Source organism: Haemaphysalis longicornis, unplaced genomic scaffold (genome assembly GCF_048455015.1).
Source record: "Haemaphysalis longicornis isolate Haplotype H1 unplaced genomic scaffold, Haemaphysalis longicornis Haplotype H1 scaffold_12, whole genome shotgun sequence".
Lineage (NCBI taxonomy): Eukaryota > Metazoa > Arthropoda > Arachnida > Ixodida > Ixodidae > Haemaphysalis > Haemaphysalis longicornis.
Window position 1 is genome coordinate 46,139,019 of NW_027526225.1, and position 21,274 is coordinate 46,160,292.

Below are 21,274 nucleotides of genomic sequence, written 5' to 3' on the forward strand. Positions count from 1 at the left end.
TTTGAATTCTTTTCGCGTCGCGCAAGGGCGGTTTATTCTCCCCTTTCGAGTCTCGACCGAACATTCGACACGGCACCTACTGACGTCGAACGCGCGCACGCTTTATTCAGCGCAGCGCACCCACGATTCGGTCCGTGTAAGGGAAAAGGGGTCACTTTCGTTTTCGCCGAAGGACGCTCCGCAAGTTTCAGTTTCATTTCGGCAGTTTCGGTGCGCTCGGAAATGGCGCGAAAGGAACGACTGATGGTCGCATTTAAGAAAATTTCGATCTCAGAAGAAGATACACGAGAGCCAATAACGCGACGGACTCGTTACTTCTCGGCTCGAGCGGAAGGGAAAAGTTTACGGAGAGATTTCAGTCTCCGGTCGCAAGCGACTTCTGGCGCTTCTGGCCTCCAGAGGACGCCGCCGTCGGCCTTGCCGAAATAGGCGCTCTCCGTCGCTTGTTTTCCGCGGGCAGGGCGTGTGTGTTTATGCTTGGCTCCAAAGCTCTATTATTTCGGCGCACGACGAAGCGGTTCCTCGGGGATAATTTGCGCGGCTCGTCAGCGGTCCGCGTCGTGTGCTCAGATTTCGGTAGCCTGCCAGTGTTGTGCGGTGCGCGACAGCGCCGATAATCGCAGCCGAACATGCCGGTGTTTCACACGAAGACCATCGAGAGCATCCTCGAGCCCGTAGCCCAGCAGGTAAGCGCTGGCCGTGTTTCCGAAGCGAGGGTTTTTGCGGAGGCTCGTCTGCAATCGGTGTGCAGACGACCCACGCTTCGCTCGTTATCGTGGCATTTGCGCTCGGCCAGGTGTGGCGCCAGCTCAGGTAGGGGGTGCTTTGAAGTAGTGCCCAGTGTTATGTAGCGCGAGACCTGGCGTCCGGAGAGGCATGCACTGCCGGATAGACGCGGTGCAGCGTTAGGTCGCTGAAGAGCACGGAGCAAGGCCTAGGGGCCGGGCCCCTGCTGCACAAACGGGCCATTGTTCGCAGCGTCTGACGTGAAACAGAGCTCCGTGTGAATGACACTGGAAGGATATCGTGCTAAGCGGCCCGTACCAAGGACGCAGCGCTCACCGTCGGCGGCCGCTGATTGCGCGAGGCGCGGCAGTGTCAAGAGATTTATTACATAACTGGCCGGTGTCGGATATCGCACGCGCCGCGCTGCGGTGCAAAGCCACGCTTACGGCGTCTGGCTTTTTGTTTGCGATTCAGTGCCAAATATACTGCCGAGATCGGGTTACTTCTGCGTAAAAATATGCTCCGTCGTGTTGTTTGGTAATTCTGCACGATCGCCGAGTTTGCACAGACGACTCCGTGCGGATGCTTGTTGGTGGTGTCGATGTTTCCGTGCGATTGCTAGCACTCCAGTTTTTATTGCGTTCATTTTAAATGGATTTGGGGTTAACGCAGTGCAGCTTACGCGCCAAAATAACTTCGTGCAGTGTATAAGAACACCACGAATCGTAAAAGGAGTGGTCATGGGGGTACTCATCGTCCGATGATATCATCATCGATGCCTCGACAGGAAATGTCGTCTGCTATCGTAACGCGCCGCGCCAGCAGACGACTTTCATACTTTCATGACGTTCCTTGGCGGATGCCTTGTTTCATGCTGCTTGACGCGGTTTTAGTGACAATTTCGGCGCTGTGCAGAGTACACAGGTGCAGCAAGGCCTGTTAAAACCTTTAAGAACTGTCGAATTGATAGATTTCTCCTTAAGTTAACAGGAGCTACCTTCACGCTTCGGCGCCGCTTGGTGACAGGTGCGCGCGGTCGGCTGCGCCATCCTTTTTTTTGTTTTTCTTTTTTATGCCACTTCGCTCCCCGTCTTTTGTTATTTTTAAGCCAGCGCTCCCGGTCGTTTGCCTGTCTTTTATTATTTGGCACTGTGACGCCTCGACTGAGGTGAGCGCTGAAGAACGTGCGCCCCGGGAGGTGCACGTCTTCAAGAAACGGCAGTATCCCGGACTACCACAGCCTGAGCCGCATGGATTTTAAAGCGATAAATACGTAGCGCCTAAGTGTAGAAGTATTTCTAATTACGCGTGCGAGTAATGAAGTGGGAGACGCTACCGTTTCGGATTGCGAGAGTCTTGATGCGTGGGCTCGGTGCGCGGGCGACGTATTCCGTTCGATCGCTTCGCTGCCCACATTGGAAACAAGTAAAAGCCGTTACCTGTTACAGTGACGACACAGGTGCGAGAGAACGACACTGGAAGCTCGTGACGTCACGTATGCGCGACAGAATCTGTAGGTGTCGGGCTTGAGCAGAAGCCAAATTCTGTCGAGGCGTTCCTCTTGCGCCCTGAATATGGCGCGCACTTGTTCTGTGTTGATTCTTTCCGTTTGTGTATTTCTAGTACGCTTTATAATAACCACGTAGCTAGGGACTGCGGGATTTAATTCTAGAAAGGCGACGGGGCTGTAAGGGTGGAACATCTGGGCCTCAAAAGTGTTCGGGTTTAATTTTCGGTCCATGTAAGGTTCGAGGGGAACGGCGGCCCGTGCTAAAATTTCTGTTTGTATTGGCAACCTGGCACAACTCATCCTTCGGGAAAAAGAAGGTTGGTAGATGTCATGCGGGAAAGAAACTGAGTATGCTTTTTTTCTGGCAGTCGTGTAAGTGCCGTGACCCGAAATCAACGCAAGTAGAGCTGTTCACCAAGTTACGCCGGATAATGGACTAATGGAATAATGCGGAATGGACCATTATCGTCCGGATAATAGACTAATACGGAAAGCTCAACGTTGCAAACTCTAAATTTGGCTGGTTAGTTTCTCCAAACATGAGCCAGTTTAACGTGATTGATTAGCTGCACCCGTTGTATTCACTACAAAAAAGAAGAAAAAAAAGGAGCTCTGAACTTTAACGGTTTGTACTGTACGTCAGGCTAGGCCTTTGTTCTAAGGAGTCTTTGTCTTTGGTGTAGTACTAGTGAAAACACATAAACCCAATTTTCGAGTTATAGGTGCTTTAGCGCTGCTTGCACAAGCAGTACGAACCGAAACTTGCGCCAAACTGAGGAGGATGCGGCGGTAATCGTCTGTCGCCGTCTTATCGGCGGCGCCAGGCACAGCGGAGACGGATGGGGTGCGCCAAGAGGTGGGTAAAAAAGAACGGTAGAACCAAGTGGACAAACAGAAAAAAAGGGTGAAGGTTCACTCGAATCTACTAAGCGGTGGCAGGAGACGTGCGAGTGACGGAGCCACGTAGCAGACGAAGCGGAACCGCCATTTTGGAGAGGCCCTGTTGGTGGCGCCATCTGCTCAGCTGGGTCACGGTTTCCGTGCCCGCCGCCGGTGCGCCAATTTTAGAACGGCGCGTCTCGGATTACGGCCCCGCGTGTGCGGCTTTTCATTTTCTGCTCTTTCATCGTGTCAGGGGAAGAGCCGCGAAATTTTGTTCGCACCCTCTTCTCTCGGGAGCTTATGGTGCCCGTGTTGAGAGGCGAGGCAATGCGCCATTAGTCATGAATCGTATTTAGATGTTCAATGGCCAAATACGTTGGCTCGAGGTGCATGGCTGCAGAATTGGGTAGCCACCTTTCGCCCCATCCTTCAAAACACGGTGGACAGAAAGGGAGTGAAGTCATCGCATGATGTTTTGGGGTGATAACAGATGCCGCCTCTCGCCTCTTGCTTGCATCAGTTTTGTTTTTTACTCTAGCTTTAGGTTTTGAAGTCTAAAATCGCAGTCACTGACCAAGTAGAAAATAAAATGTTTGACGGTGCGGTACTCATACAGGTTCCATGTTCATAGTTGCGAACAAGAAACCCCTATGGGTTACGCAATCTCAAACATTTTATTTGAACATGGAACCCGAATGGGTTACACAATGTCAAACATTTTATTTGAACATGGAACCCGTATAGGTTGCACAATGTCAAACATTTTATTTGAACATGAAACATGTATGGGTTACGCAACGTCAAACAATGTATTTGAACATGGAATGTGTATGGTTACTCAATGTCAAACATTTTATTTGTGCACGAAACCCGTATGGGTTACGCAACGTCAAACAATGCATTTGAACATGGAACCCGTATAGGTTACACAATGTCAAACATTTTATTGAACATGAAACACGTATGGGTCACGCAACATCAAACAATGTATTTGAACACGGAATGCGTATAGGTTACTCAATGTCAAACATTTTATTTGTGCACAAAACCCGTATGGGTTACGCAACGTCAAACAATGCATTTGAACATGAAACCTTATGGGTTACACAATGCCAAACATTTTATTTGAACATGAAACCCGTTTGGGTTATGCAGCGTCAAACATTTTTTGAACATGGAACCTGTGTGGGTTTGCAACGTCAAACATTTTATTTGAACATGGAACCCGTCTGGGTTACACATCAAATATTTTTTTGAACATGGAACCTATATGGGTTATGCAACGTCAAACAATTTATTTGAACATGGAACCCATATAGGTTACACAATGTCAAACATTTTATTTGAACATGAAACCCGTATGGGTTATGCAATGTCAAACAATTTATTTGAACATGGAACCTTATGGGTTACACAATGCCAAACATTTTATTTGAACATGGAACCCATGTGGGTTATGCAGCGTCAAACATTTTTTGAACATGGAACCTGTGTGGGTTATGCAGCATCAAACATTTTTTGAACATGGAACCTGTGTGGGTTACGCAATGTCAAACATGTTTTTGAACATGGAACCTGTATGGTTTATGCAACGTCAGACAATGTATTTGAACATAGAACCCATATAGGTTACGCAACGTCAAACATTTTATTTGAACATGAAACCCGTATGGGTTACGCAACGTCAAACAATGTATTTGAACGTGGAACCTTATGGGTTACACAATGCCAAACATTTTATTTGAACATGGAACCCATGTGGGTTATGCAGCGTCAAACATTTTTTGAACATGGAACCTGTGTGGGTTATGCAGCATCAAACATTTTTTGAACATGGAACCTGTGTGGGTTACGCAATGTCAAACATGTTTTTGAACATGGAACCTGTATGGTTTATGCAACGTCAGACAATGTATTTGAACATAGAACCCATATAGGTTACGCAACGTCAAACATTTTATTTGAACATGAAACCCGTATGGGTTACGCAACGTCAAACAATGTATTTGAACATGGAACCTTATGGGTTACACAATGCCAAACATTTTATTTAAACATGGAACTGTTTGGGTTATGCAACGTCGAACATTTTTTTGAACATGGAACTCGTATGGGTTACGCAATGTCAAACATGGTTTTGAACATGGAACCTGTATGGTTTATGCAACGTCAAACAATGTATTTTAACATGGAACCCATATAGGTTACACAATGTCAAACATTTTATTTGAACATGAAACCCGTATGGGTTACGCAACGTCAAACAATGTATTTGAACATGGAACCTTATGGGTTACAATGCCAAACATTTTATTTGAACATAGAACCGTTTGGGTTATGCAACGTCAAACATTTTATTTGAACATGGAACCCATATGGGTTATGCGACGTCAAACAATTTATTTGAACATGGAACCCGTTTGGGTTATGCAACGTCGAACATTTTTTTGATCATGGAACTTGTATGGGTTATGCGACGTCAAATTCCATTTTTGACTTGGTTTGTGACTGATTTTAGCTTCAAAATATGACCCCCTGACCAAGAGTTTTGTTGAATACTTAACTGCGTGGCCTTAGGCGGTCTCCCCTGACTACACGCCAACAAGGACAAAATTCCCCTTTTGTCATAATCCACAGGGAAAAGTAGATAGGGATGCAACGCCTGACGCCGTCTTCTGTACTCACTGAACAATGCTGTTGAAAAAGTGGCTCTAAACAAAATTTGTATACCCCAGCATGACCCTTTAACTAGTGAATAAAAACAGCGAAACATGTGCGTGAAGCTATGCTGATTCAGAATACGCAGAGGCAGCAGGTAGAAACGACTGTGTGGATGTCAGCTTCACTTGGTCATGCTCGCGAAAAACTTGAGTGCATGCGTGACATTGCTTTCATATACAGCCACTCTTTGTTTGACGTAGATGATGTTTGGTAACTGTAGGCTTGTGCTGGCTGATTGCCTGCTTTTTTCGAGCCACTGCTATTCAGCAATAAAGAGGAGAACCGGCCGTGTTACTGCACCTGGTACACGGTCGGCACACCTGTGCCTGCACACACCTGGTGGGGCCTGTTGCTTACCTAGTACTGTACTGGAACCAGTTCTACACCATGCTATAACTCTCTAATAATTCCTACCGACACCATTAACGGGATGTGTCTGGTTGACCTTGCTATTTTGTTGCCAGTCTCCAGCACCGCCAGTGCTGCCATGGCTCTGTGACGTCACACCGCGAAGAAGGTTGGTGTGTGAGGCGACAAACGAGATTTATTACCTGAGATTTAATTTATTGATTGATTGATTGATTGTGGGGTTTAACGCGCCGATGCAACGCAGGCCATGAGGCGCGCTGTAGTGGAGGGCTCCGGATTAATTTTGACCACCTGGGGATCTTTAGCGTGTGCCGAAACCTCGTACAAACGGGCGTTTTTGCTTTTCGCCTCCATCAGAAAAGCGGCCACCGCGGCCGGGAATCGAAACCGCGACCTCGTGCTCAGCAGCGCAACACCTTAGCCACTGAGCCACCGCGGCGGGTCGATTTAATTTATTTATTATGAGATTTTTTGTCACCTGTGCACCTTGCATCATCTGGCACGGTGTACCTGCCAGTCGAAAACCATTTTGCTCTGCACAAAGTAAAAATAGTGGCATAGCAAAAACAGCTAATATATAGTGTCATTTAGCAATTGCAATTTAGAAATAGGAATAAGTCATACAAACATGCAAGAAAAAGTATCGGCGTGGCAAAAAACCAGTTTGCCATGTACAAGTGTTAGCTTGTTAGTATAATGTTTTGTGCCGATGGCAATTTAGAAAAGGGAATAAGCTGGAAAAGTGTCCAGAAAAAGTATTTGCCACGCAAAAGACAACTTACTTTATAAAGGCATTAGATTTGTCAACGTAGTGCCTACACCAATGGTAAATTGACTTCTGTGGGCCCCGAGCAGACATTTGCTGCTTTTTTAAACGTAATCGCTTCATGAGCACTCAGCTGTGTGGGCTTCACTTGGAACTCAAATGCCGCAACCGCTTATAAGAAGATCCTTAGAGTTATTACTTTCAATTTCGCGTGTGCTCTTGTATGCACGTGTCTTGTGTTAGCAACAAAGCTTTCATGCTTCCACAAAATACCACTGTTTGCCACACCCATCTTTTACATCGTGGTCATCATCATCTTCACCACCATTCTCATATCATCATCATATTTATGTCCTCTGCAAGACAAAGGCCTCTCCCATCATCTTCCAACCCTCTTGTCCTGTGCCACTCGAGTCCACTCGTTCCCACCATTTTTCTTAACCCATCTCTTCATCGAATTGTTGGCCTTCCCCTTCTTCTTGACCCTTTGCTCAGTATCCACTCTGTCACCCTGGTGGACCACTGGTTGTCATTTTGCCTCACTATATGGCCGGCACCACCTACATACACCAGGTTATGCTGATTTTAACCCACAGGGTCTCACTGTGGAGGTAAAGGTTTCAAAGAATGTTATGGGCGTCCTTTCTTCTGCCATTGCTGATGGTGATAAGAGCTCGCATATCGAGTTGGAGCCACCATTAGCCTTTGCTAAGCACAGCACTCAACACTGACACGTCATGCTGAAGCGATGACAGCCTCGACAGCCCCTTGAACGTTGCAGACGTTGCATATCTCAGACACACTATTTCACAATGGATATGCAAAGGTCGTTATCAGTTCAGGCATGTCTTTTCCATACTTGACACTCGGTGACTTTTTTTCGGATACGAATTCCCGGGGTCATGAGATAAGCACCGAATATCTTCGAAGCAGTCCTCCGCTTTGTACCGACTGCAGGGATTGCCGGTTGTTCCTAAATGCACCGCCTTGTGCCATCACTGTTGCAAGTATGAGCGACGGTAGAAGTATACGAAATCACTCAATGCCGGTTGAGTGATTTCTGAAAAGGGCGGCTTTTTTGAAACGTTTCTTGAAGTCAGTCTGTTATGCAGTGTACATATCCTTATTTTTTTGGGGGGGACCTGGAACTTTGTCATCGACCCAGGTTTTAACTTTAGCAAAGAGTGTAAGCAAAACCATAAGTTTGTGTTATACAGTGAGAATTGTGAGCAAGACAATGGCTTAAAGTGTTAGAAGGGGCAAAAAAAAAAAAAGAGCAGTTCCGTAGCGCTCATGGAGTGGAAAAGAAAAGACCAAATCAAGTTGGTCAGGAAAATTATGGTCACTTGTTTTGCTCTTGTGAAGATCAAAAACAACAGCGCCTGTGTGTACGTGGTTTTGGTGCACATTAAAGGGGCCATGAAGACAAAATACAAGTTTGTGGTTCATTGAAAAACCAATGATACCAACTATATTGCAAGCGTCAAAGAAATAATAGAGATATTAAAGAAAATGTATGAACCTGTGGCGACTTACTAGCCACTTTCCAGCGACTTTTCAATGACATCACAGATTTCTTGTGCGTGCGATTGTGGGCTGCCGACCTAAGCCAGGGTTAGGAAACATGTCTGGGCAAGTGTAATAAAACATGTAGTTGCATTTCATCGCATTACTTGAATGCTAATATGGAGTTTACACATTGAATACTACTATTTATGTGCTGGCCGTTAATTACGCCCCTCCTGGCTTATTACGTCACCACAACACAAAATTTGAAGGTTTTTGAGCACTTTCATTTTTTTTTTTCGGTTAAAAAAACATGTTTCATGGCTGGAATGGAGTGGAATGGAGCTGAGTGAGTTACCAAAGACTACTACTTTCAAACTGGACAAAGTTACATTTTGTTTTCACAACCCCTTTAAAGAACTCCAGGTGGTTTAAATTAGAGAGTTATAGCAGAGCGGAGAACCGGTCTCGGTATGGTACGCGGTACATCTGCACATGCGCACAACCAGTTTTTCTGACACTGCGCACGCGCAGTAGTGCCGGTCGCCTACCGGGTGCTGTACCGGAACCGGTTCTCTGCTCTGCTACAAATCTCTATTAACTCTTGGTACTCTATGCTGCACCTCATAGCACCGGAGTGGATTTCTCACATGGTAGCGCAATTTGAAGAATTTGGCTCTATTGGCTAGCTTTCTCCTACTCTAGATTACCTTCAAATTTTGTTGTAAATTTGAATTGATGCTGTTGGAGGGAGTCATCCAGCTATGGGTGAATTCCTGCTTTTGTTTTCCACTACCCCTGTGAATTAAAAGCTGGCGTGTGGGAGCTGAAAGTTCTGCTGGGTTGGTTTAAGGTGTGCGGCATTATAAATAATTACTACTCATTATTTGAACAGGTACAGTGCGTATGTTCAGGTTTGAGTATATTTGACAGGCTGCTTTTAAACGTTTGGTGAAGAAGAAAAAATCCCGGGCCATCTCCACTAATGTGAAACCTGTATGCTTCGCCCCGAAGCATACAGTGTGTAAGTGTATTTTTGGCGCCTTGGCGGTTTGGCCAACCGTTTGGGGGTAGAGGTATACAGCTTTGCTGTAAAAGTTTCTTGTCTTTGAAGCATGGAGCTCTCTAGCGCGAGTGTCTCAGTTTTTTTTAGTACGTGTTACAAAGCGCTCCATTGCGAGGCGTAAACAAGTGTCCCGGTGTTTTTTTAGTACCATGACTATATGAGCCGACAATTACGACGACGACAGGAGACGCCGAAAGTCCAATCCCGTAAGGGGCTTCGCCCGTAATATATGCATGGTTGTAGGTATATACACGTCGTGTCCTATTTCTACCTAATTTTGTTTGTAACAAATGCTAAAAAAAAACTAACAAAGGGCATGGCTGTAGAAGCGGTAATCCCATCTCCGTATATTCATTTCTGAGATTACACTAAATTGCAACCCCAATTTTTCATCATAACTTCAGAAATTTTTGAACTTATTAAGAAGCTGATATTTTAGTGGCATGCGTGTAGACAGTTTGGTACGCAAAAGGTACTTTTACTTAATTAAGCAAGTAATGGGGAGCTATTGCATAAGAAGTTTAGTTTGTAAACCATTGGCACATTTATACTAACCAGCTGATCCCTGACATTATAGTGATAGTGTTCGCAGCAATACTTGGGCCTATTGCAAGTGCGACAGGTTTTAATAACCAATTTAAAAAATATCGTTCATTGTAGGTGCAGGACTAGATTTAACCAAAACAATATGCCGCAGTAGAAATTCTCAATAGTGATAAGCTCCACAAAATCACCATAAGGCAGCAAGTTAAAAACGCTTCCCTTTCTGGCTCATACCTCAATAAGTTTGATGGTGAACGCCTCATCGCAAAAGAGTAAACATTTTTGCCCGCACCCTAACGGTATCTCACTGGTTAGGGCTTATTCAAACTGCCTTGATGCTTTCACAGTGCAAACGTCAAACAACAGAAGAAAAAAAATCGGCCACGTATCTGCTCCTATAGTTGTGAATGTCGACAAAAGGCGATCGTCTTACGTCGAAATTTGCCAAGTAAATGCCTCCCTCCGCTTTCCGCTCACCTCTCATGCTGTTCCTCTCCCGTCATGCTCCTCCCTAGGTAAACACACTAGAAGTTTGCTCAAGTCAGTTTAAATATACTGCGTTCCACTGCTCCAGGCCGGCTGCCTCGATGCCAGCGCTGCCGTACGGCAGATACGTGCATGAATGAGGTGCCCTACTTTGTGGCCTTCATAGCCTACGTGGCCCTTCTCGACATGGGTTCCAAGCGGAATGGGGAACCTTTCTAGTGCAACATTTCGTAACTGTTGCCATTCAATTTTTTAAAATGCCGCCAGAAGCTATAGTGGTGCGGGCAAATGCAGGTGACAGAGTGAATGTTTTTTCTGCAGTGGATGTAGTATTTCACTTGCTATCGTAAAAATCAAGCATCCATGCATTTTTATTTTATAAAGGAACCCTGCAAATATCACTTACGTATTGATTTTCTGGCTCACATTTGCATAATGTTTTGTTCTTGTTCAACAATGTTGACAAGTATGAACATTGCCACCGGCCTTAGACGTTTAGATTTGGCTGTGGGTATATAAACTGATTGTGCACGTTCTGTTTCACTTTAGCCGGGTGGCTGAATTGAGTTAAAGATGGACAGACAGACATACAGACAGACCAAATTTTCGCGTTTAAGTAGCCCAAGAAAGACTGTCGTCCTTAAAAAATTGACAGACGAGGGTTTTCTAATGGGTTTTCTATGCGTTATCTCTAAGACATCTTGAAGCTTGTAACTGATGATAAGTCAACAGGCTGGTGGTAGCGACATCTTCCCCGATGGTCTCGGCAACTCTGTTCAGGATGCCCTGTTGCTTGGCTTTTCAGCGGAGGAGTTCCTTTGGAAGGAAAGGGCCCACGCAAAGACGGGGCCGCGTTAGCAGAAAGACGTTTGTGCGCTCTGAAAGGGAAATGCGGTTTCTGAGCAGCATAAACACGGGATACCAAGCCGTAAGACGTTTGGTCTTGGTTGGTTGGCTGTGACGTCTGAGGGCTGGCTCAGTGTACTGGACTGCTTGAGGGGGGAAAAGCATGGGTGGAACTTGGAAATGCTGAGGGCTATTGCGGTTGTCACTGTGGTCCCTGCGACTGCGCATTGCGTTTTAACGGGTTCTCTTTGAATGCATGAGCCTGCTTGGTCTGTTGGAAGTGGTAGTCTCTGAAGAGTGGGGTCGTTGGGATGCTCTGGATTTGTCTTGTGTTCACCGGAATGGGATGGATGCACTCACGAAGGCTTGCAAAGGGATACGGCACCTCTGTGTTCGTTTATTGTACAGTTTGCTTCTATTCAAAATGAAATGGCCTGCATCTGCTTTTTAGGTGACTCTGACTTGGAATTTGCAAAGAAAAAACAAACTACAACTTACTCCTAAGTTTTCATAATAAAATAATTTAAAGCTCCCCTTTGGTTTACCAGAGGAAACCTTTGAGCAGTAGTGTACTGTTTTTTGTTCATTGAGGTTTTTGTGGGTCTTTCACAAACCTTGCTTTGCACACAAACATATCGACTTGCATGTTAAGGACGTATTAGTAGAAATTAAGAAGAAATGGACGTGGGCAGGGCATGTAATGCGAAGGCAAGATAACCGTTGGTTATTAAAAGGGTAACAGAGTGGATCCCTAGAGAAGGCAAGCGTGGCAGGGGGCGGCAGAAAGTTAGATGGGCAGATGAGATCAAGAAGTTGGCAGGGACAAATTGGTCGCAGTTAGCACAGGACCGGTATAATTGGGAAATCTATGTGAGAGGCCTTTGCCCTGCAGTGGGTGTATACAGGCTGGTGGTGATGATGATATTGCACTCTGTGCCTTGAGTTGGGGCTTGCAGTTGAATTTCTGTAATCAGAGACTGTCTTCCGGGCAGCAGTAAACTATTTCAATTTTGCTATACCGGGCTCTATCGCTGAGCTTGAGTGGAACTAGAGAATACTGTCGGTGCTGTGTTTTTTTCTATCTTTTACAAGTTTTTCACAGCATGTGACATACTTAGAAAAAAAGAACAGTGTTGTGTAGTATCACAATAGGTGTCACGCAGCTAGGGTTTGTCAATAAATGAGTGAGCCACTAGAAAACAGCCAGAAAGCAGTAAAATAGCCCTGGAAGGGCTGAATTTCAGCTGTCTTTATGACAATAGGAATAGTATATATTTTTTTTTGGTGAACATGTACATCTCCGCAGAGTCAAGGTTCATTATCACAGATTTTTAAACCGTGCCAAATGAAACGTGGTGTTTGACAAAAAGTTGTGGAAATCGGCCTGTGTGTCTGGATGGATTGTGGGAACATTGCGCAGATGTAAGGGCATTGTGGTCCACAAATGCACCTGCAGAAAGAAGGGCTTGTTCAGTTTGTATAGTTGAGTGTGCTCAGAGGATTACCTGAACATTGAGGGGGCTTGCTACATGTGCTTGCCTGTTGAGCGTGCTTACCCACATTAATTGTGCTTATGTATAAATGTGCTTGCCCACATTTATACATAATTTATAAATGATGACTGACAAATATAATTAAGAAAAACCAATAGATGGTATTCACTGAAAAGTTTAGCTGTCAATTACTTCACTTGGCAACTCTGGAAACTGCCACAGACATAACCGAAGCGCCACGGATATGGCGCGGCTTGTGCCACTGCGCCTGCACGCCGCAGAAAAAAAAAAACACCGGCGTGCGTCGTCTGCTCCGTTTCAACTCGATTCTCAACGGTGGTGTCAACAGAGCTGTTATTAATCGCACTCACGTTGGAGTCGAGGCATTACTTTGCGTTCGGCGGGGTGCAGTTTTGAACGTCCAACACACTTCATGTGCTTAGCACGGACAAGTACCGCCATCCCGCGGAGCCCGATGTAACCAGTGACGGCGCACTCGCATGGTTGCCTGCATGTGTGCCTGGCCAGTGAATACAACCTATAAAACCTGATGTACAGATTATAAAATTGCCTTCAACCGCATCAACCTTCCATAGAGGTTGATACGGTTGATCCGTACTACGACGGTTGTACGGATCAAGACGTTGTGCTGACAGCTACGGTTACATCTGTAGCTGTCGGCACAAGCTACTTCAGTCTGTGTCTTCGGTGAGTGAGCTTACCAAAGGAGATATCATGGGAGTCAGGGCCAATTAATCGGCTAGTGTGAAAGTGTTTTGGGAATGTTTTGCGCAGGTGGATGGGAGTATATGTATTATCAATTTTAGGATTGGTTCTCCTGTAGACTGTCACCTACAAAAGAATAATGTACATTTTGCACTGCTAGTAGGGAAGACAAAAAGCTCGCAATGATGTTTCCCTGCAAAGCACGAGGTGTCTTTCTTGTGCTCATTCAGCGACCCTAAAAATTTTGACACAAAAAAAAAAAGTTCACTTTGTCATCTAAATTTTGTTCGCTTTTATTAACCAGCTAATTATCATAATAATTAGGGTGTAAATAATTGTTGTAATTAGTTTGCTTAATTAGCTGTCATCCACCACATTTTGCTTTAACCCGCTGGAGGAATCCAGAGGCTCCGTGTGTCTTCAAGGCGTGAGGTATTCTACAGCACGCGCTTCTGTTTAACGTTTGGTAGGTGTGGACTCCAAGGACTTTCAGGGTCGACGGAACAGCAAGACATGTAACACTTTCGCCCTAATAACTGGGCGAATAAAAAAGCCATCTCGTAAACCAGATCCCGGTTTACTAGCTCAGCATTTTTGACGATGCCTTTAACTTTGTGTGGGTGCCTCTTGAACGATGGGCCCACCTAGCCACACAGGTGAAGCAGGTCTGACCAAGGGTATTGCCTCTGTCCTTGCCAGGTCTCCCGGCTGGTGATTCTCCACGAGGAAGCTGAGGATGGCAACGCCATGCCTGACCTTGAGCGGCCCGTCAAGGCCGTCAGCATGGCCGTCTCCAACCTCATCAAGGTAGGAGCTCTCTCTCCGTTCTTTGTGGGGCCTTCAGCTTTGTTTGTACAGGTGCGAAGGAGCAACAGAGTAAAGTTAGAATCATTGCTAGAGAATCCTTCCATGCAGTGCCTACGTTTGCTCATGCAAGGCTGTCTCCCAAGAAAGGAAGATTGAGATTGCGCTCCCTATGACTTTCCCTGCGACGTTAGAGATACGAACCTGCCTGGCTGGCTGGCATCACTGAGAGCAAGCTCAAATAAAAAAGAAGCGTGCATTTGAAAAGGAAAATAATGGAATTCCAAATAGAATTTCAACTACTGTATCAGTCCTCAAATGCTGCTCTGGTAGGGGTAGCTATCTCTTGTTGGCGGTATTGCATTGCTCTTTCAGAGCCCAAGCTCTCACTGTAGCGTGAACAATGTGTCCTTGGTACTTTTAATGTACTTTTGCGTACTTTTTATATACTTTATATACTTTTTAAATACTTCTACATACTTCGTATACTCCTTTTAGAAGAACCAAAGTTATTAGTACATTTCATTATATCTTGTGTACTCCTTTTAGAAGAGCCAAAACTCTATGTACATTTCGTTATATCTGTACACTAGACCCAGCCATAGCTTACAAGCATCATGAAGCCCTAGCAACTGTTTGGCGTAACCCATGCTTGCATCGATATGCAGCTGACATGTTGAGCCATAAGTAGCGTTGTCGTTTTTTGAGACTGCATGCATGTCCCCTCCCCCATGCAGGTGGGTCGAGAGACGATCAACAGCAGCGACGACCAGATCCTTCGGCAGGACATGCCGGCGGCCCTCCAGCGGGTCGAGCAGTCCTCCAAGCTGCTCGAGGAGGCCTCCATGCTGCTCAAGGCTGACCCCTTCTCGCAGCCGGCGCGCAAAAAGCTCATCGAGGGCGCACGCGGTGGGTACTGTCGCCCTGTGGGAGGGGAGCGTGGAGTTGCGCAGGAGTGCTTGCCTATTGTGCTGGCATCCACTGCTCGTGCAAAGGTTGTGGAAAAAGAACGGACACTGACCAAATAAATGAAATGTTTACCGTAAAATGAAATGTCTACAGTAAAGTTCCAAAAGAACGGCCACCGAAACTGCAGAGATATCAATTGAAAAATGCGGGATGGGCAAACTTTCGGGTCAGGTGCGAAAAACTACAAAAAAGTGGCCGCACCACCAACCAAAACTGTGGAGATATCAAGAAAAAGTCTGAGATGGCCTAACTTCGGTTCAAGCGCGGGAAGGACAAATAAGTGACCGCATCAACACATGAATAGATGATTCGCGTTTATTTTGTTCACTCATCAGCGCTAAAGCCATCGATTTTAGGGGGTGGGCAATATTTGTTTTTTTTTTATTAAATTGATTTTTTCGCCTCTAAAGGAGGGTGGGCTTCGGAGCAGGGCGATCTTTCGGAACTTTACGGTAAATCCCAAAACTTATAAAACACTAAAACTACGAAAATTTAAAACAAACAGAAGACGTTCTGCGCCACGTTGGTTTCACTGCGGAAGCCTTTTCCACGATTGCAATTAGGTTGTGAACAAGGCATTTGTAGTGAAGCCTCGTTATCACAAGCATGAATCTTTATTACATAATTATTATAATATTGTTTTCAGAGGCAATAATAGCCAGCATGAGGGCAGGACACATTCCTCGTAATCATCGTGTCCACTGCAGAGTGAAAGGCCTCCCCCGAAGATCTCTAGCCACATCTATCGCGTGCTAGCTGAGTCCACCCTTTCCCACCAAATTTCAGTAGTTCATCCCTTTATCGAGTCCTTGGCCGACCTGTATTGCGTTTGCAGTCTATTGGCAGCCACTCCATTGAACAGATATGGTCCACCTGTTGACACTCCCGCCCATGTGCATTTTCTTCACTTTATTTGAGCCAAAATGTCTTCCAGCTGAGTCTGTTCCCTAATCCACACGGCCGTTTTCTTATCCCTAAGTGTGAAGATGGGACAGTCGGCTCCCGGTAATTTGTAGTCACTGATTTGGAATTGTTGGTGAATTGGTACTGCAGTCCCTTCAGCTCTGCGTGCAACCCTATGGGAAAAAAATGCTCGGTAATTGGGAGTTGAAATTACAAAATATCGGTTGATTAAAATTTGTTATTCAGTCCTCTTGGAAATTGGAACACTTGATAAATTTGATATTTTTAAAGTGGAAAAAAATGAGTGTGTGCTGTCATCAAGTTGAACCCAGGGTCACAGCCCATGAAGTGGCAAGGTTAAGCATTCAAACCCGGCTCACCCCAGGTGCAAGTAGCATTGTTGCCATATTTGTCTCCATATCTCTCCCGCTGCAGTTTTTTGCTGCAGAGAACAGTGCAGAGGAAGCACTCGGATGCATCTACAGTCTGCAGAATTTACTTTCAGCAGCTAGTTTGTGCAAGCAGATAGAGACAGCAGATACTGATTTTTTTTTTTCATAAACAGCGAGCTTTCAAAGTAATCAAATGTCCATTTTTGTTCTCTGTGGTTAAATGGCATTTCGTTTAATTTAAAGTAAGTTTTTGGCAGTCCCAGTGAAGTTCGTATTAACAGGAGTCGACTGTAATAGCACACCTTAATTCTCCGCCGCTGTTCTTTGTCCCTGCCCAGGCATCCTGCAGGGGACGTCTGCCCTGCTGCTCTGCTTCGATGAATCCGAGGTGCGCAAGATCATCCGCGAGTGCAAGAAAGTGCTTGACTACCTGGCCGTCTCGGAGGTCATCGAGTCCATGGAAGACCTCGTGCAGTTCGTCAAGGTAAGCCGGCCATCCGGCAGTGCTCGTTTTGCGACGCTTTTGTCCCATCACATTGTCTCCTCTTCCTCAGGTTAAGCTTTGTTTGCACTTGCCTTGTTTGGAGCACTGGTATTAGCACACGAAAAGGCAAGAACAAAATAATTTCTTTCTCACTGCGAAGAGAAGTAAAGAGTTTGCTTCAAGTTGAAGACTTACCTTAAAAGCTGTAGGGACTCCAGGGGTGTACTAACCATAGTTATTTCACAGGAGGTGAACACAAGGTACGCTTACTTGCATACATGCATGCGCATGTAAGTAAATGCTAGCTACTGGTTAAAATGTTGTGGGGTCCCAGTGTCCCTGGACACTAGAGGTGTCCCTTGACACTTCTAGTCACATTGTCGGATGTCAAGCCCAAATTTTTGTTGAAGGGTGTCACACACACGACTAGGTAGTCAACGCGTTGCATTGGCTGAGTGGCTGAGCCATTGTGGTGCTGAGAACAAGGTGACGGACGCGAGTTCTGGAGTACGTTTTTGTGATGTATAGGATGTTCCGGTGCACATTCTGGTGAAGGCAGGAGGGTGGACTAGCGAGCTAAAAGATGAAAACCAAAGCTGCAGTTCACTTCGCTGCGTCACGAGAAAACTGCTGAGGGTTCAGTCGACTCGCAGTTAGATTTGGGTTAGATGCCTGATGACCCGTCAGCGGTGCTCGGGCATATAACCCTAGTGACGTGCAGAGCAAGCCATGGGAACCCATGTTTAATATCCGTGGGTGACCAACATTGAGAGCGGGGTTAGTTGGTTTGCAGCTTTCGCAGAGCACACAGTGCATGTCTGACCAAAGAAAGGGCAACAATGCACACTGTTGCTCTTCTTTCACCTTGTTCTACGCACTCTATGTTTTTCATGAAGTACACATGGCCTAAACTAGGCAATATTTGCCTGCAACAGGATGCCAGAAACTGAGCCCGTGGGCGGCTCTGTTGTGGTGCAGGACATGAGCCCGTGCCTGACGAAGGTGTCACGTGACGTGGATGCCCGTGAGAAGGAGCTGACGCACCAGGTTCACCGGGAAATCCTGGTGCGGTGCCTCGACTCGGTCAAGGTCCTGGCGCCTATCCTCATCTGCAGCATGAAGATCTTCGTCCAGATCCTGGCACAGTGTGCGTCTCTGTGCCTGTGTGGCTAGTTTCCCTATTATTCTCAGTTTCCTTAGCATTCCTCATTTCCCCAGAATTCCCCACTGACTTGGAATGCCAAGTTTACCCAGTATTCCCACTTCAATGATACTTCCACTATTCCCACCTTCCCCAGTTACCTGGTACTTCCACCATTCCCAATTTATCCAGTATTCTCAGTTCCCAGTTCTCCAAGCCTTCCAGTACTGCAATTTCACCAATGATTCCCCATTTCCCAGCACTTCCATTACTCCAAATTTCCCTAGTTTACCTAGCATTACCAGCGCTTCCAATATTCTCAACGTATGCAATATTCCCCATTTTCTTGGTATTTATACTTTTCCCACAATTGCGAGTTCATCAGTACCCTTCATTTCCCAACATTCCTAGTTGACACAGTATTACCACCTCAATGGTACTCCCATATTCCCTATTTCCCTAGTATTCCCAGTTCCCTGGTACTTCCTGTATTACCAATTTCCCAATTCCCCATTTTTTCAATACAGTTAAACCTCGATATAACGAAGTCGTACTTGGGGCCGCAAATTTCGTTAAATCGAGAATTTCGTAAAATCGAGGTTTCGATTTTACAGTTCATTTAACCAGTTATTGGGGTTTTAACACTTTGGCCCTCGCCAGGCAACAACTGCTATGTAGTTACCTCTCCAATTAAAGCGAAATTTGTACTAAAACTGGCCGCGAAAATTGTGTGAATTAAGAGTTTCAACACTTGGGCAATGGAATTTGGATAGCCGACGGTAGTTCATGTGTCATCGTAAAACCGGTGCTTTTTCCGCAACGCCTCATTAAATATGATAGCAGACTAGGTTTCCACTTTTTCTTTTTTCATTTCGGTCACTATTAAATGCCGCTGTTAGTCAATTGAACCCGCGTCCATGTCCCGTGAACTTCACCCCGCCGAGGTGCTCGTTCGAAGTTACGCCTCTTTTCGTCCATTCAGTGGTAGGCTTAGGCGCGGCGGGCCAATAGCGGAAGGCTGCTATGAAACTTTCGAAAGACTTTTTTCATGTACAAGGGCTCCGCAGTATGGGCGCGTGATTCAACCACAACACTCGAGATAAAACCATGATTGCGAGTTGAGCGGAGTACACGCGGACCGCTTCACTGTGTGGAGCAGCGCTTACGTGATCCGGAAAGCGGAAAGCTTACATTAAAAATCTTCCGGCCAAATTCGATTAAGCAATTACTTTTATGCCCACTGAGCCCTTACGTAACTGATTTCTCCGCACCGCAGCTGTCTAATGAACGCTGGTGAAACGAAGATGACCACGTTCAAAGAGAGCAATTTATTGCCACCAGCACTCGATGTTCAAGCCGTAGTGAAGAAGTCCGTAAGCAGTGCTTGGCGTTTCTTGACCAGGGCGGGCTTTACGTGACGCTCGTATGCTGACAGCGCTAACAAGGTCTTAAACATTCGTGTGCACCTGCGTGCCTCCGCAGAACATCGATGGCATCCATCACACTTCGGTGGCTGTCAGTTTCACCGAGCTTCCTCAGGCTCTTGTTCGGAACACTTTTCTTTCTCTTGGAGTGCTCATGCTGCTTACAAGACTCACCTAACGATGCACGAACAAAATATTAATTTGGTTATCAGCGAGCACAACCTAGCGCAGCAGCACTGTGAGCAATGACGCGTAGAAAAAAAAAAGCTTGAAGTAGGCTTCGGTAGCCTAAGCATAGAGGGCGCTGGCGTAGGCAACGATGGAGACGTCAAAATAGTGGGTGCACTATTAAACCGTCTATGACCGCTAGCGGTTTGTGCAGCTTCGTTCTTCGCTTTTAATTGTTGTTAACCGTAGATTTCACCGCTTTTCTTTCATTTTAGCCTTCAAGAGTCAATTTGAGTTCTGAATTTTTTCAATGTAGGGCCTGAGAGGCAAAATAAAACGTGCCTCGACCGGAATTTCGTTCTTCCTTTCTTGCCGTGACTTCGTTAAATCGAAAGCGCCACACAAAATTACTTCGTAAAATCGAGACAAAAATACATGCATTTAGCAAAATTTTGTTAGGAAACTTGAAAAAATTCGTTATATCGCGAATTTCGTTAAATCGAGGTTCGTTATATCGAGGTTCAACTGTATTTGCAGTTTACCCACTACTTCAATTTCCCTGGTACTTCAATCACTCCCCATTTCCAAACTATTCCTACTTTACTCAGTACAGTAAAACATCATTACAAGAGACACTGTTATAAGAAACATTTGAATGAAAGCATCTTGGTTGGTTTTTCAATGTTCGCCATGTTGTCAACATTGCATACAAGAGACTTTGGTTACAAGAGACACATTTTCCGGGTCCCTTGAGTGTCTCTTGTAACAAGTTTAATTGTATTCCCATCTTCCCAGTATTTCCAGCATTCCCAGTTTCCCCAGTATTCCGAATTTTCATGGTATTTCTAGTTTTCTCACAATTACCAGTTCCAGGGCACTTCCAGTACTCCCTGTTTCCCCAACATTCCTAGTTTACGCAATATTCCCAGCTTCACAGTACTTCCAGTGTTCCCAGTATTCCCAATTTTCTCAGTATTTCAGTTTTCCCACAATTCCTGGTTTCCTGGTACTTCCGGGACTCAGAATTTCCCCAATAATCCTAGTTTTCTAAGTATGATAAGCTTTTGAGTACTTCTACAATTCCCAATTTTCTCAGTATTTCTAGTTTTTCCGCAGTTCCGTTTCCGGTACTTCCAGTACTGTGTTTCAGCACTGTGTTGTCTGTTACATGTTTATTCTTCGTCCCTGTTTTAGCGCCAAGTAATGTTTTTTTAGAATAATGTACCAACTCGCCCACATCAAGCTTTTGCTATTCCAGTACTCCCAATTTTTTCAGTATTCTAGTTTTCTCACATTTTCCCATTTCTGAAGTTATTAGTCATTTTATACTCTCCTAGTGTACGTTTAAG

At 45.4% G+C, this 21,274-nt stretch overlaps 1 protein-coding gene across 7 annotated transcripts in view; it reads left to right on the forward strand.

Annotated features, from left to right (window-relative positions):
* The first annotated feature begins 397 nt into the window (after positions 1 to 397).
* Positions 398 to 21,274, forward strand: part of Vinc (vinculin) — a 78,153-nt gene continuing 57,276 nt past the window's right edge. For 3 of the 7 annotated variants that reach the window (XM_077693196.1, XM_077693198.1, XM_077693199.1), the window contains exons 1-6: positions 398 to 686; positions 11,381 to 11,503; positions 14,340 to 14,447; positions 15,182 to 15,353; positions 17,047 to 17,192; positions 18,171 to 18,339. In XM_077693196.1, the coding sequence (XP_077549322.1) occupies positions 630 to 686; positions 11,381 to 11,503; positions 14,340 to 14,447; positions 15,182 to 15,353; positions 17,047 to 17,192; positions 18,171 to 18,339 (775 nt within the window). In that variant the 5' untranslated portion in view covers positions 398 to 629. The remainder of the gene's footprint in view (positions 687 to 11,380; positions 11,504 to 14,339; positions 14,448 to 15,181; positions 15,354 to 17,046; positions 17,193 to 18,170; positions 18,340 to 21,274) is intronic. The other 4 variants (XM_077693197.1, XM_077693201.1, XM_077693200.1 and 1 more) reach the window with 4 other exon arrangements.